We start from the raw sequence: 12160 nt of genomic DNA, 5'->3' as shown, positions 1-12160 counted from the left end.
CTAACTTCAGATTGTTCAATGAAACTTTATCAAAAACCTGGAAGCTGCTCCAGATTTTGAACTTTCTAGTTTTAGTAAATTAACCCCATTGTCTTTTTAATTTTTTAAATAAGGGTCAGGTATAGTAGAATTATTATATATTAACATTTTATATTCTTATTTTTAGCCAGCAGATAACATTGTAGGCTAATTTGTATATGTTTCTCCAATCTTCTTTTTGTAAAAATCTTGTAGGCTTGTGTTTATGCCTGTTACTGTGTTATTTTTTTTTAGTTTCTGGCTGGTGCATGTAGGGGTTAATGTAATTGTATGACATGTCTTCCCCTGTATGTGTGTGGCACCTCCCTTCTTCAGAGGCTATATATACAGGGGGAGCCGACCTCGTGGTGCAGTCCGGTGTGCAAGACCAGAGACATACAGTGATGATCTGTATATTATTTAAACTGTTCTCCCGGGAGCATCATGCTTGGGATCTGTTTTTGGGAAACCAAGTGAATAGATTTTATATACTACAACTTTCCTGATTTTAAGCACCACTAGGGAAACAGCACAGCCAAATCAATGTAGAGACACATGTAGTGTAAAGTGAAATCCTTTATGTAAAGGAATTATTATGTAATAATGTGCCAACTCAACTGTATTCTGCAAATCAATCCAGTAAACTGAGTTTGTGTTCAAAGACGAAGTTGCCTCGCGTTGTTTACTTGAGGTGGGCAGAAGGACAGTAAAGTGATGTATAGTAAGTCATGGTGCATCCAGTGAGTTGAATCCATGACTGGGTTAACAAGTCAAAGAGTGAACAGTAAAATCATTTTACCTGTGCAAGACGAGTGTAAGAAGAAGGAGAATCAGCCAGCTGGTAGAGGAAGTGGTGACGTCTGGCTGGTGATGGAGGTTCTGGCAGTGACGGGTAGCTTAGTACTTCATACACCTCACTTAGTAGCAGTGGAAGTGATTTCTATTTCTGTTTCTACTCCTATCCGTACATCTACCCCAGTAACCTACGTTTACAATTCTTATGGGTATATCTATTCCAGAGGTGCACCTGTTTCTCTTCTTATTGGTACATCTACCCCAGTAATGTAAGTTTAAAATTCTTATCAGTACATCTACCCCAAAGGATTGCCTATAGGTTGTATCCTAAATTTATAATTCTTATTGCTACATCTACTCCAAAACAGCACCTGTTTCTATTCTTCTTGGTACATCATCACCAATAGATTGCCCCTTGGGTGTAACCTGAGTTTACAATTCCTATTAGTACATCTACCCCAGAGAAGTGCCTGATGGTGTCACCTGAGTCTACTATTCAGTGATAGAGCAATGGAAGACATACCTTCCCATAATGGCAACATAAGATTCCAAACAAGGTCCTTTACTATCATGTAATTCAGCTAGGCCAGTAAACCTGGGTACAAGACCAGCAGTACCCACCCTAAAATGTCATATGAGTTTTTTGTCTAGAATATTATATCAGATAAGGCAGAACTGAGATACTATTGGCTATCACAGATTATTCTCCTGTCTACATTCTCACCACATTGGTGTTAAGTCCGGTGAAACGTCTATAAATAAAACTCAGGAAGTGAGAAGACGCTCATAACTTCTGCTTCTCAGAAAGATCGTCACAACTTTCAGATCTCGGCCACCATGTCTGTCTTTCTCGCCATCGTGTTTCTATGTAAGTAGAATGATTTTAATTCTTCTTTTTATTCTTAGGATCTATTATTTTATTGCAAGCATCAAAGTATCGGTGTCTTTCCTTTGAGATCGTGTAAAACATAAAACAACTCATTACTTTAAACCTGTTGGAAGTTCTATGTAAGAAACAAACTTATTTGATTTGCATTTGTTCTGGACACAGTATGATGACCCCTCTTCTTTTTCTTCTTCTTCTTTTTCTTCTCACATCATATTTACTATCCAATTGTATGAGCTCTCTTGTTCCATGAGAAATACTTACGGTACATTATGTAAATTAGTTGTTAATTTGTATCTTTTCTCAGTAATGGTGGATTGTACATTATAGAAAGGAGATACAGAGCATAAGCAGATCATTTCTTGTCTTGCACTGTTATTATCATTGACTGTAAGCTGTGTTCATGGTCTTGTCACTCAGGCTGGAAGGTTCACATTAATCTAGATAAGTCAGAACCAGGAATTTGATTTTCAGAAGAGCTTTGTTTTAATTCTAAGTGTCAGTGACGAAGATAGCTAGATGTCATCTCTAAGGAGAAAAATGTTGTTAAAGGTTGGGGCAATGCTAGGGTTGGGTACCGGGGTACATGTCCTGGTTCTACTGCTGAGCGCCTCTTGTCTTATGTGATTAAAATATTGTCCTATCTGATTAGATCCCAGAATTGTATCTCCACCCAACTTATACAACTTGGGGTGGGTCTGATCACTTCATGAGGAAGTTAAATAAAGGTTTCTAGTTTAGCAAAGGGGGATCTGGTTGATTCATAGTTCAGGTCTGATGGCTGGTTGGCTGGAACTGCAGAAGGAGGAATGGGAACGGCCTGGTTGCTGATTAAAATAAGTTCATAAAAGTGGTGGTGGAGGTGGCTGGTGACTAATTAAGGCGTAATAGAAGTGTGTCGGTAAGGTGATTTTTATGAATGCATGGAAGATCTGATGAGTGAATTAACTTGTCCAATTGTTTTGTAAGGAGGGTGATGGGGTGAATATCAGGACAATTGATGGCTCCATGTTGGTAGGGATGAGCTTCGAGTTCGAGTCGAACTCATGTTCGACTCGAACATTGCCTGTTCGCTTGGTCGGCGAACAACGAACAATTTGGGGTGTTCGTGGCAAATTCGAAAAGCCGCGGAACACCCTGTTAAAGTCTGTGGGAGAAATCTAAAGTGCTAATTTTAAAGGCTAATATGCAAGTTATTGTCCTAAAAAGTGTTTGGGGACCTGGGTCCTGTCCCAGGGGACATGTATCAATGCAATTTTTTTTTTTTAAAACAGACGTTTTTTGGAAGCAGTGAATTTAATAATGCTTAAAGTGAAACAATAAAAGTGAAATATTCCTTTAAATTTCATACCTGGGGGGGTGGGGGTGTAAAGTTAGCATGTGAAATAGCGCATGTTTGCCGTACTTAGAACTGTCTCTGCACAAAGTGTAATTTCTGAAAGAAAAAAAGTAATTTAAAACTGACCCGCGGCTATAATGAATTGTCGGCTCCCGGCAATTCAGGTCTGGTATGGATATTAAGGGGAATCCCGCCATCATTTAAAAAAAAGGAATGACGTGGGGTTCCCCCCAAATATCCATTCCAGACCCTTCAGGTCTGGTGTGGATTTTAAGGGGAACTCCACCCCAAATTTAGAAAAAAAATGGCGTGGATTTCCCCCAAAAATCCACACCAGACCCCTTATCCGAGCACGTAACCTGGCCGGTAGCAGAAAAGAGGGGGGACAGAGTTCGGCCCCCCTCCTGAACCGTACCAGGCCACATGCCCTCAACATTGGGAGGACAAGGGTCTCATCCCCACAACCCTTGCCTGGTGGTTGTGGGGATCTGCCAGTGGGGGGCTTATCAGAATCTGGAAGCCCCCTTTAACAAAGGGGACCCCCAGATCCTGGCCCCCCATGTGATTTGGTAATAGGGTACATTGTACCCCTACCATTTCACGAAGGAAGTGTAAATAGTTGTAAAAAAAAACACACACACCGTGGAAAAAAGTCCTTTATTAAAAACATAACAAAAAAAAATCCAGCTGTGGTAATCCACTCTCGATCCCGGGGGCTCCAACGTTGTCGGTATACAGCGACGGGTGATCTCCTCTCCGGTCCAGTGATGAGAAGATCGTCCGGGATCCAGAGCGCAGCATCACAGGCCGCCTGTCTCCACCGGAGACAGCCCGGCAAAAGGCGCTGCTGGAGCTAGTGACATTTCTTATATTGGTGAGGCGGGGCCACCCGTCACGTGACCCCATTCCCCTCTGACGCACCCTCTGCTACATCACTGGGGAAGCCCAGGCTTCCCTCTTGCGTCAGAGGGGGCGGGGTCACGTGACGGGTGGCCCCGCCTCACTAATATAAGAAATGTCACAGCTTCAGCAGCGTCATTCGCCTGGCTGTTTCCGGTGGAGACAGGCGGCCAATGATGCTGTGCTCTGGATCCCGGACGATCTTCTCATCGCTGGACTGGAGAGGAGATCACCCGTCGCTAGATACCGACAACGTTAGAGCTCCTGGGATCGAGAGTGGAATACCACCGCTGGATTTTTTTTTCTTTTTAATAAAGGACTTTTTTCTATGGTGTGTGTGTGTTTTTTTACAACTATTTACACTTCCTTTGTGAAATGGTAGGGGTACAATGTACCCCATTACCAATTCACATGGGGTGGGGGGCAGGATCTGGGGTTCCCCTTTGTTAAAGGGGTCTTCCAGATTCCAGGCCCTTGTCCCCATCAACATGGGGACATCCTCCCCATGTTGAGGGCATGTGGTCTGGTACGGTTCAGGAGGGGGGCGCACTCTGTCCCCCCTCTTTTCTGCAGCCGGCAAGGTTACGTGCTCGGATAAGGGGTCTGGTGTGGATTTTTGGGGGAACTCCACGCAATTAAAAAAAAAAAAAATTGCGGTGGAGTTCCCCTTAAAATCCACACCAGACCTGAACGGTCTGGAATGGATATTTGGGGGGAACGCCACGTCATTGTTTTTTAAAATGGTGGCGGGGTTCCCCTTAATATCCATACCAGACCTGAAGGACCTGGTAATTGAATTTGGGGGGACCCCACACTTTTTTTTTAATGAATTCTCTCTGAATTGCAGGGAGACAACAATTCATTATAGCCACGAGGCCAGATTAAAATGACTTTTTTTCTTTCAGAAATGACACTTTGTGCAGGGACAGTTCTAAGTACAGGAAACATGCAATATTTCACAGGCATACTTTACACCCCCACTAGGTACGCAATTTAAAGGAATATTTAACTTTTATTGTTTCACTTTAAGCATTATTAAATTCACTGCTTCCGAAAAAACTTTAGTTTTTAAAACTTTTTTTTCCATTGATACATGTCCCCTGGTCCCCAAACACTTTTTAGGACAATAACTTGCATATTAGCCTTTAAAATTAGCATTTTAGATTTCAAACGTTCGAGTACCATAGACTTTAACGGGGTGCGAACCGAACGGGGGCTTGTTCGGCTTATCCCTACACGTTGGAGTAGAGGTAAAGTTAAAGGAGTTGTAAAGGAAAAACATTTTTTGCCTAAAATTAATGTCTGCAAGGTACAGACAGAATAGTGTAATGATTCTGTTAAAAAAAGAGTAAATACCTATTACATTCCTTCATCAATATCACCTCCGGCGTTCTAGTTTCTGTTCTCTCATTCACTTCCTGGTTTGCGGTGCTCGTTCATGTAAGAACTACATTTCCCAGTATGCATTGCGGCACGCCCAGTAATTCACACCTCCTTGAAGTCTCTAACACGTAGAGAGCGTCCTGCCACACAGATGTAAGTCCCAGGAGGGGGTGAGCACGTTACTGACCACCGCAGTAAATCCTCCCTTCACGGTGGTGAGTAACAATCAGACAAGCAGGAAGTGAACAGAACAGAGAAGAAATAGAGCAACTTCTGAGCAAAAACGAACAATGAGGAAGTAAAAAGAGGAATGTATGCAGGTAAAGGATGCTTATTATGAAAAAAAAATGTTTTCCTTTACAACCCCTTTAAGTCTGGTTGCTTAACTCAACCACAGCTTGTCACCTAAGAGAGAGCGTCAGTTCCAATCTTCTGGTCATCTGAGAAAATTGTGATTCTAACGTTTTTGTTATAAAGAAAATGTATAATTTCTAACTGAAAATGAAAGGAAGGAAAAATGATTGGAATGCATTAGATATGTTTTACTGTATTGTACATAACATTTTCTAAAAAGTGCATTTTGGCTTTTCAGCTTTGAACGTGGGAAAATCTGGTGAGTACAGAGCTGACACTGAATAATATATCATAAACACATAAATACTACAAAAATAAAATGTACAATTTTCTTTTGTTTCTACAATTTTGGTCTTAAAGAAGGGGTTTGGATCATTGATTATAATTTTGCATTAATGCAGTGATAGAAGATTATTCAAAAAGTGCTGGTTATCTACATTTGCACACAACCGAGATTAAATTGTCATTACATTTACTTAAATGTATCAGGCCTCGTACACACGACCGAGTTTCTCGGCAAAAACCAGCAATAAAAATTGCTGGTATTTTTTTTTTGCAGAGGAAACCGGTCGTGTGTACACTTTTCGACGAGAAAACTGTCGAGGATCTCGTCGAGCCAAAAAGAGAGCATGTCTTCTTTTTCCTCTACTGCAATGGAGAAATTTGTCTCGCCGAGATCCTCAATAGTGTTGAGCGGAATACGCCATATTCGATTTCGCGATATATCACGAATATATAGATGAATATTCGTGAAATATTCGCTAAAATCGAATATTCGTGATATTTAAAAAAAAAATAAAAATTTGCGAAATTTCGCTAATGCGAATGCGAAATTGATTGCGAAATGTTGACAACTGTGGTAGGAGAACTCTGATTGGCTCTGATGCAAAAGAAGGGCGGAGAAAGTATTCGCGAATATTCGGAAATCGAATATTGGTGATATCTTATCGAAATTTCGCTAATGCGAATACGAAATTGATTGCGAGATTTTGACAACTCTGATTGGCTCTGATGCAAAAGAAGGGCGGAGAAAGTATTCGCGAATATTCGGAAATCGAATATTGGTGATATTTTATCGAAATTTCGCTAATGCGAATGCGAAATTGATGGCGAGATTTTGACAACTGTGGTAGGAGAACTCTGATTGGCTCTGATGCAAAAGAAGGGCGGAGAAAGTATTCGCGAATATTCGGAAATCGAATATTCGCGATTGCGAATATTCTGCAACATAAAAGGATCGCCTCAGCTTAGCTACTCGGCCCAGGGTCTCTAATCATACCAGCAATGCTTTAAGACGTCGATAGGATGTGATCTGTTTTAAAATGTAATAAATAATTTAATACATTTGAAAAAGTACGAATATTCGGAATAGCGAATTTTGGCCGCGAAATTCGAGTTATTCGCGAATATTCGAATATGCCATATTCGTAACGAATATTCGAAATGCGAATATTCGTGAGCAACACTCATCCTCAACAGCCTAACAAGAAACTCGTGTGTACGAGGCTTCACACGAATGCTGGAAAGACCCGTAGTGCTGAGATTTGAATTTGAGTAAAACATAAATTGATCTGAATCTTCCAAAGTTCAAATTTGAGTACATTTTTAGGAATATATTATTTGAATACATTGAAGTGAATGGGAGCCGGTTTTTGATGTTTGCACTTCAGAGGGTTTCCAAATGAACACCAAATGGAGGGAAGACGGGAACAGCTGTGGGAGATCTTTGCAAAGTACATGACCCGATTAGATCGGCATCAGCTCAATCGGTCTGTATACAACCACAGTCAGCTCAACCGGCTCAATCATCAATCATCCTCTATGTGTGTAAAGAAACTGCTCCGCCGTCCTCTCCAGAGACTCGCCATGCATTCCACCTCAACCGGATGTGACACCACCTATTGTTAGGGTCAGGAGGTGACGTCACATCCGGGTGAGGTGGATCACACAACGAGTCTCTGAGTTTCACGCTGTTGGAAAACTTTTATATTATTTTACATTTGGTTGATCCATCTAAAGTAGATGTTTAGCCAAAATATTGATTTTAATTATTTTTAAGGGATTAGTGCCTTACTTTACCTATTCACTCTCATTGTCTTAGTGACACATTCACTTAAAGGGGCAGCTATCCCATTATTCACTCAGGCCTTTTGGGGTTGGCGCCATTTATATTTGATTCTCACTATTCATGGTTACCTCTAAACCAATCACCTGTAGGGGCTTTTAAAGGGCCACCAAAGTTTGTCACTGATGTCTGTGGCCATTTCACAGGTTTATGCAGTATTAATGTATATGGAAACCCTCACCCAACACACCATTCAGTTTAAATTATAAATAAAAGGAAAAACATTTGTGTATAGATATAAAAAAAAAACATTATATGCTCTTTCCCCCTTTTTTATAATTGATCACATTCCTTCTTTTCTCAGCTGTATAAAGAGCTCAGAGAGCTGGGGGAGAAGAAACAGCAGCACATTGATCTTCCCAGTAAATGGCTGGGAAGGTGGGGCATGTCACCACAAGTCTGATCATTGGAAGAGCAGGTTGAGTTTCCAGTACAGCTAGATAACTGACCACGGTGGGCTCTCCTGCTTAATGCTTAGTAATAGGAAAGCGGAGGGACTGGCAGGAACACCAGGGATCTCACACAAAGGAAGCAGTACAAAGAGAACAGGAGACTTTCTCATACAAGTACATGGTACAGCAGACACATATCAGGAATAGGAAATGTTGGGGTAAGGTTTGGTAGGTTGGGTATCTATCTTTACTCGGTGCAACCTCATCTTTTGTATTTTGCCAAAAATTGGGTAATAAATTGCTTATGCTAAGATTTAAGATTATGACATAAAACATGAAACTGCCACCATTTTATTCTTCAGGATCTCTGCTTTCAGAAAAAATATCATGTTTTGGGGTTTTTAAAAAATCTTTGAGTTTTTTTACCTTCATGTCTTCTATGCATTTAAGTTAGAAAATCTTCAGTGTGCACAGCCCCCCCCCCCAGACCTCCAATACTTACCTGAGCTCTATTTGATCCAGTGATGTACATGAGAACAGCTGCTCTCCCAGGTCTCTTCCTCCTCATTGGCTGAGCCATTGGCTCCTGGTATTGTCAGTCACAGCCAATGAGCCAATGAGCAGAGAGTGGGGGTGGGGCAGAGCTGTGCTACATGTGAATGGACACAGAACATCGGCTTGGGAGTGAGCCTGCTCAGATGCCCCCATAGGAAGCTACTTGCTCTGGGGGCATTCGGCAGGAGGAAGGGGCCAGGAGCGCCTAGGAGGGATCTGAGAAGAGGAGGATTGGGGCTGCTCTGTGCAAAAATATTACACAGAGTAGGTAAGTATAACATTTTCGTTGTTTTAAAAAAAGTCTGCCTTTAAAGAGGAAGCGCAGTCTGCTCACCTAATTCGTAATAAAAACATCTTTGCCATTCTGAAGCTTCCCTCCAACCACTTTGCATATTATTTTATATATATATTGTGATTCTGTACTTTGCCAAATATGCTGCAGAAATCTCCCTCCACTGAGTCTGGCTGCAGCCATTTTAACTGTGGGCAGCTGAAGCTGCTGCCTGTTCACTTCTTGGATTTGCACAGACACACCTCCAGCTCTGCAGCTCTCAGAGCTTCCTGGCAAACTGTCAGGAGAGTGAGAGAGAGAGCTGTGCATGATGTCATACGCCTAGGCTAATGGCCAGACAGGAAACAGGAAGTGGGCTGTATGAGGAAACAGGAAGTGGGCTGTAGGAGGGATTTACTGGCAGAAAAAAAAATGTTTTACTATCCAAAGATAAAAAAACAACAACAAGGGAAGAAGATTTAATAGATGGAAAAATGAAAAAATATCTGAAGGTGCAATTTATTATCACTGTAAGGGGAATGGTTTTCATTGTTGAAAAAAAAAGATTTACCAACGTGAGGGAAAATCTCTGTTCCCAGGACTATAAACATTCCCATTTCTATAGAGAATGTATTTTTCTCATACAAGATGTGATCACCTCTCTGTGTTTTGCTGCACACTGTGCTCTCTATGTGTTCTGTGTGATCTCTTTTCTTCTATAGGAGGGGCCATCAAACCTGTGGTGACCTTCACACCCAACTGGGGGAATATATTATATAATGACGACGTGACTCTAACATGTGATGTGCCGTCTACTGAGGACCCCCGGACCTATCACTGGTACAGAGATAAGAGACCAATACCAGGAGAGCAACAGAGTCTTCGTATAAAATATTCAAGAGAGAAGGACAGTGGAGATTACCAGTGTCAGACCATCGGTGGTGATATCAGTGATCCCGTCTTCCTAAATGTTACGAGAAGTGAGTGATCTCATCTCATCTCCATCATTACAGATTGTTGGGTGTGAATAGAACAACATAAAGTATCATTTTATTACATTTCAGGTCATGTCATCCTGCAGAGACCCCCATCTGCCATCTATGAAGGAGACCCCCTGACTCTGAGATGTCATCATATAAATGGTTTTATTGCAACAAACACAAAATTCTACAAGGATGATCGGGAGAAAAAATCCTCAGAATCTGACTCCACATTCCATATTCCTAATATAAGGAGGAGTCAGTCTGGACTCTACAAATGTACTCAACAAATACAACTTTATGATCATTCATATGTGAAGGAACACTCAGATTTCTCCTTTATCTCTGTGAAAGGTAAATTAATGTCTTATATAAATCTTTATCCTTAGAGATATTGGTGGATCCAGAGGAAGGAGAATTCAGACAAAAATATGATCTTTGAAGTGACTTTGTTGCAGAAATAAAAAGAAGAGATTTAAAATGTTAGTAAACCGCGGGACGTGTTTATTTTATTTTTTTATACCTGGAAGGCAATCTCACTCCTAGATTAAATCCTCCCCCAATCCCCCCTCCTACTACAAATCCTCTCCCTAAATCCCTCCTTCTAGCATAAGCCCTCCCTCCAAAGCCCCCCTCCTAGTGTAGGTTGTACCTCAAATCTCCCCTCCTAGCACAAATACTCTCCTCCAAATCTCCCCTCCTAGCAAAAATCCTCTCCCCCAAACCCTCTCACCAAATCCCCCCAAAATTCTCCCCCAACAATCCCACTTCTAGCACAAATACTCCCCCCAAAGCCCCCCTCTTAGCACAAATCTTCTCCCCCAAATCCCCCCTCCTAGCATAAATCCTCCCCCTAAATCCCCCCTCCTAGTAAAAATTCTCCCCCCAAATCCCCTCTCCCAGCACAAATCTTTTCCCTGGCAGGAGAGGAGCTTTTAGCTGGTTGACAGCCTCAGCTCTGTTCCTGTGTGGAGAAGGTGTGTCCCTTCCCTCCATTCACCTCACAGAGCTCTCCTCCCTGATGAAACCTTTAGCTCCCATCTCCCTTTTTTGGACAGCTGTTGAGGCCATTCACTTCACTGGGTATATGGAAGGGTCTACAACCACTTTAATACTCTATAGAGGGGGACTCCCTTGCAGCACTGGAGCTCTGAGCCCAGTTATCACTCAGGACAGTGACCGATTGAAGTTTGTATGATTGTGTTGGTTTCCTCCAGAGTCTCGGTTTACCGCTCACCATCCAGATATATATATACAGGTAGAATAAATGACTTGTGTCCATACTGGGTTCTCTATTAACGTGTATTACTGTATCGGATACAACAGGTCAACTTAGCTAAAGACCGATGAGGTTGATTTACTAAAACTGGAGAGTAAACAATGTGGTGCAGCTGTGGATGGGAGCCAATCAGCTTCTAACTTCAGCTTCTTCAATTAAGCTTTGACAATAGAACCTGGAAGATGATTGGTTTCTATGTAGTGCTGCCCCACATTATGTACTCTCCAATTTTAATAAATCTCCCCTCCCCCCCAATGTAAATTGTCCCATGTCCACCACAAAGCATTGTGTGATTGTCGTCATTTTGAGAATAAATAATATATTCCATCATTTCTATCAATTTCCTCCTCCAGAGCTCTTCTCTTCTCCAGAAATAAAAGTGACCCCGTCCAGGGTAATAGAAGGAGATGAGATGATGGTGAGATGTGACACCAGACTGGATCCTCTCAGAGGCGGCACAGAGCTGCACTTTGCCTTCTACAGAGATGGAGGTACTGTGCGGGGATACAATGTATATGATACATACAGAGTGCCGTCATCTCAGCTGGAGGATTCTGGGAAATATACATGTAAAGTGAGGACGACGTCTGACACTGTGAGGAAGATGAGTGATGGGTTCCATATCCAGATACACGGTAAGGATGTGAAATGAAGTCAGTATTGGGTATTTGACCCAGGAGGACCATGGTTTCCATGAACGATCAAACTTATCTATCTAACCAGCTCACAACACAATTTTTTTTCATATTCATAAGTAAGGTTGATAGAAGTCACCACTTCGGACAGATTAGGGGTAAAGTCTTTCTTCCAGTATTTGGTTATCTTACTTCTGGATGCTAACAGTATGTGGGAGACTATTAAGTGAAAATGAGGTGGAAAGTTT

The 12160-nt window shown here is 41.7% G+C and overlaps 1 protein-coding gene across 1 annotated transcript; it reads left to right on the top strand.

Annotated features, from left to right (window-relative positions):
- The first annotated feature begins 1601 nt into the window (after positions 1-1601).
- LOC120920131 (Fc receptor-like B) lies at positions 1602-11929 on the top strand. The gene is made up of 5 exons (XM_040332044.1): positions 1602-1681; positions 5914-5934; positions 9741-9998; positions 10083-10352; positions 11631-11929. The coding sequence occupies exons 1-5, from the start codon at positions 1651-1653 to the stop codon at positions 11927-11929; spliced, it is 879 nt and encodes a 292-aa protein (XP_040187978.1). The 5' UTR covers positions 1602-1650.
- Positions 11930-12160: the final 231 nt, after the last annotated feature.

This window comes from Rana temporaria, chromosome 13 (genome assembly GCF_905171775.1).
Source record: "Rana temporaria chromosome 13, aRanTem1.1, whole genome shotgun sequence".
Lineage (NCBI taxonomy): Eukaryota > Metazoa > Chordata > Amphibia > Anura > Ranidae > Rana > Rana temporaria.
This window is presented reverse-complemented; position numbering and strand designations above follow the sequence as displayed.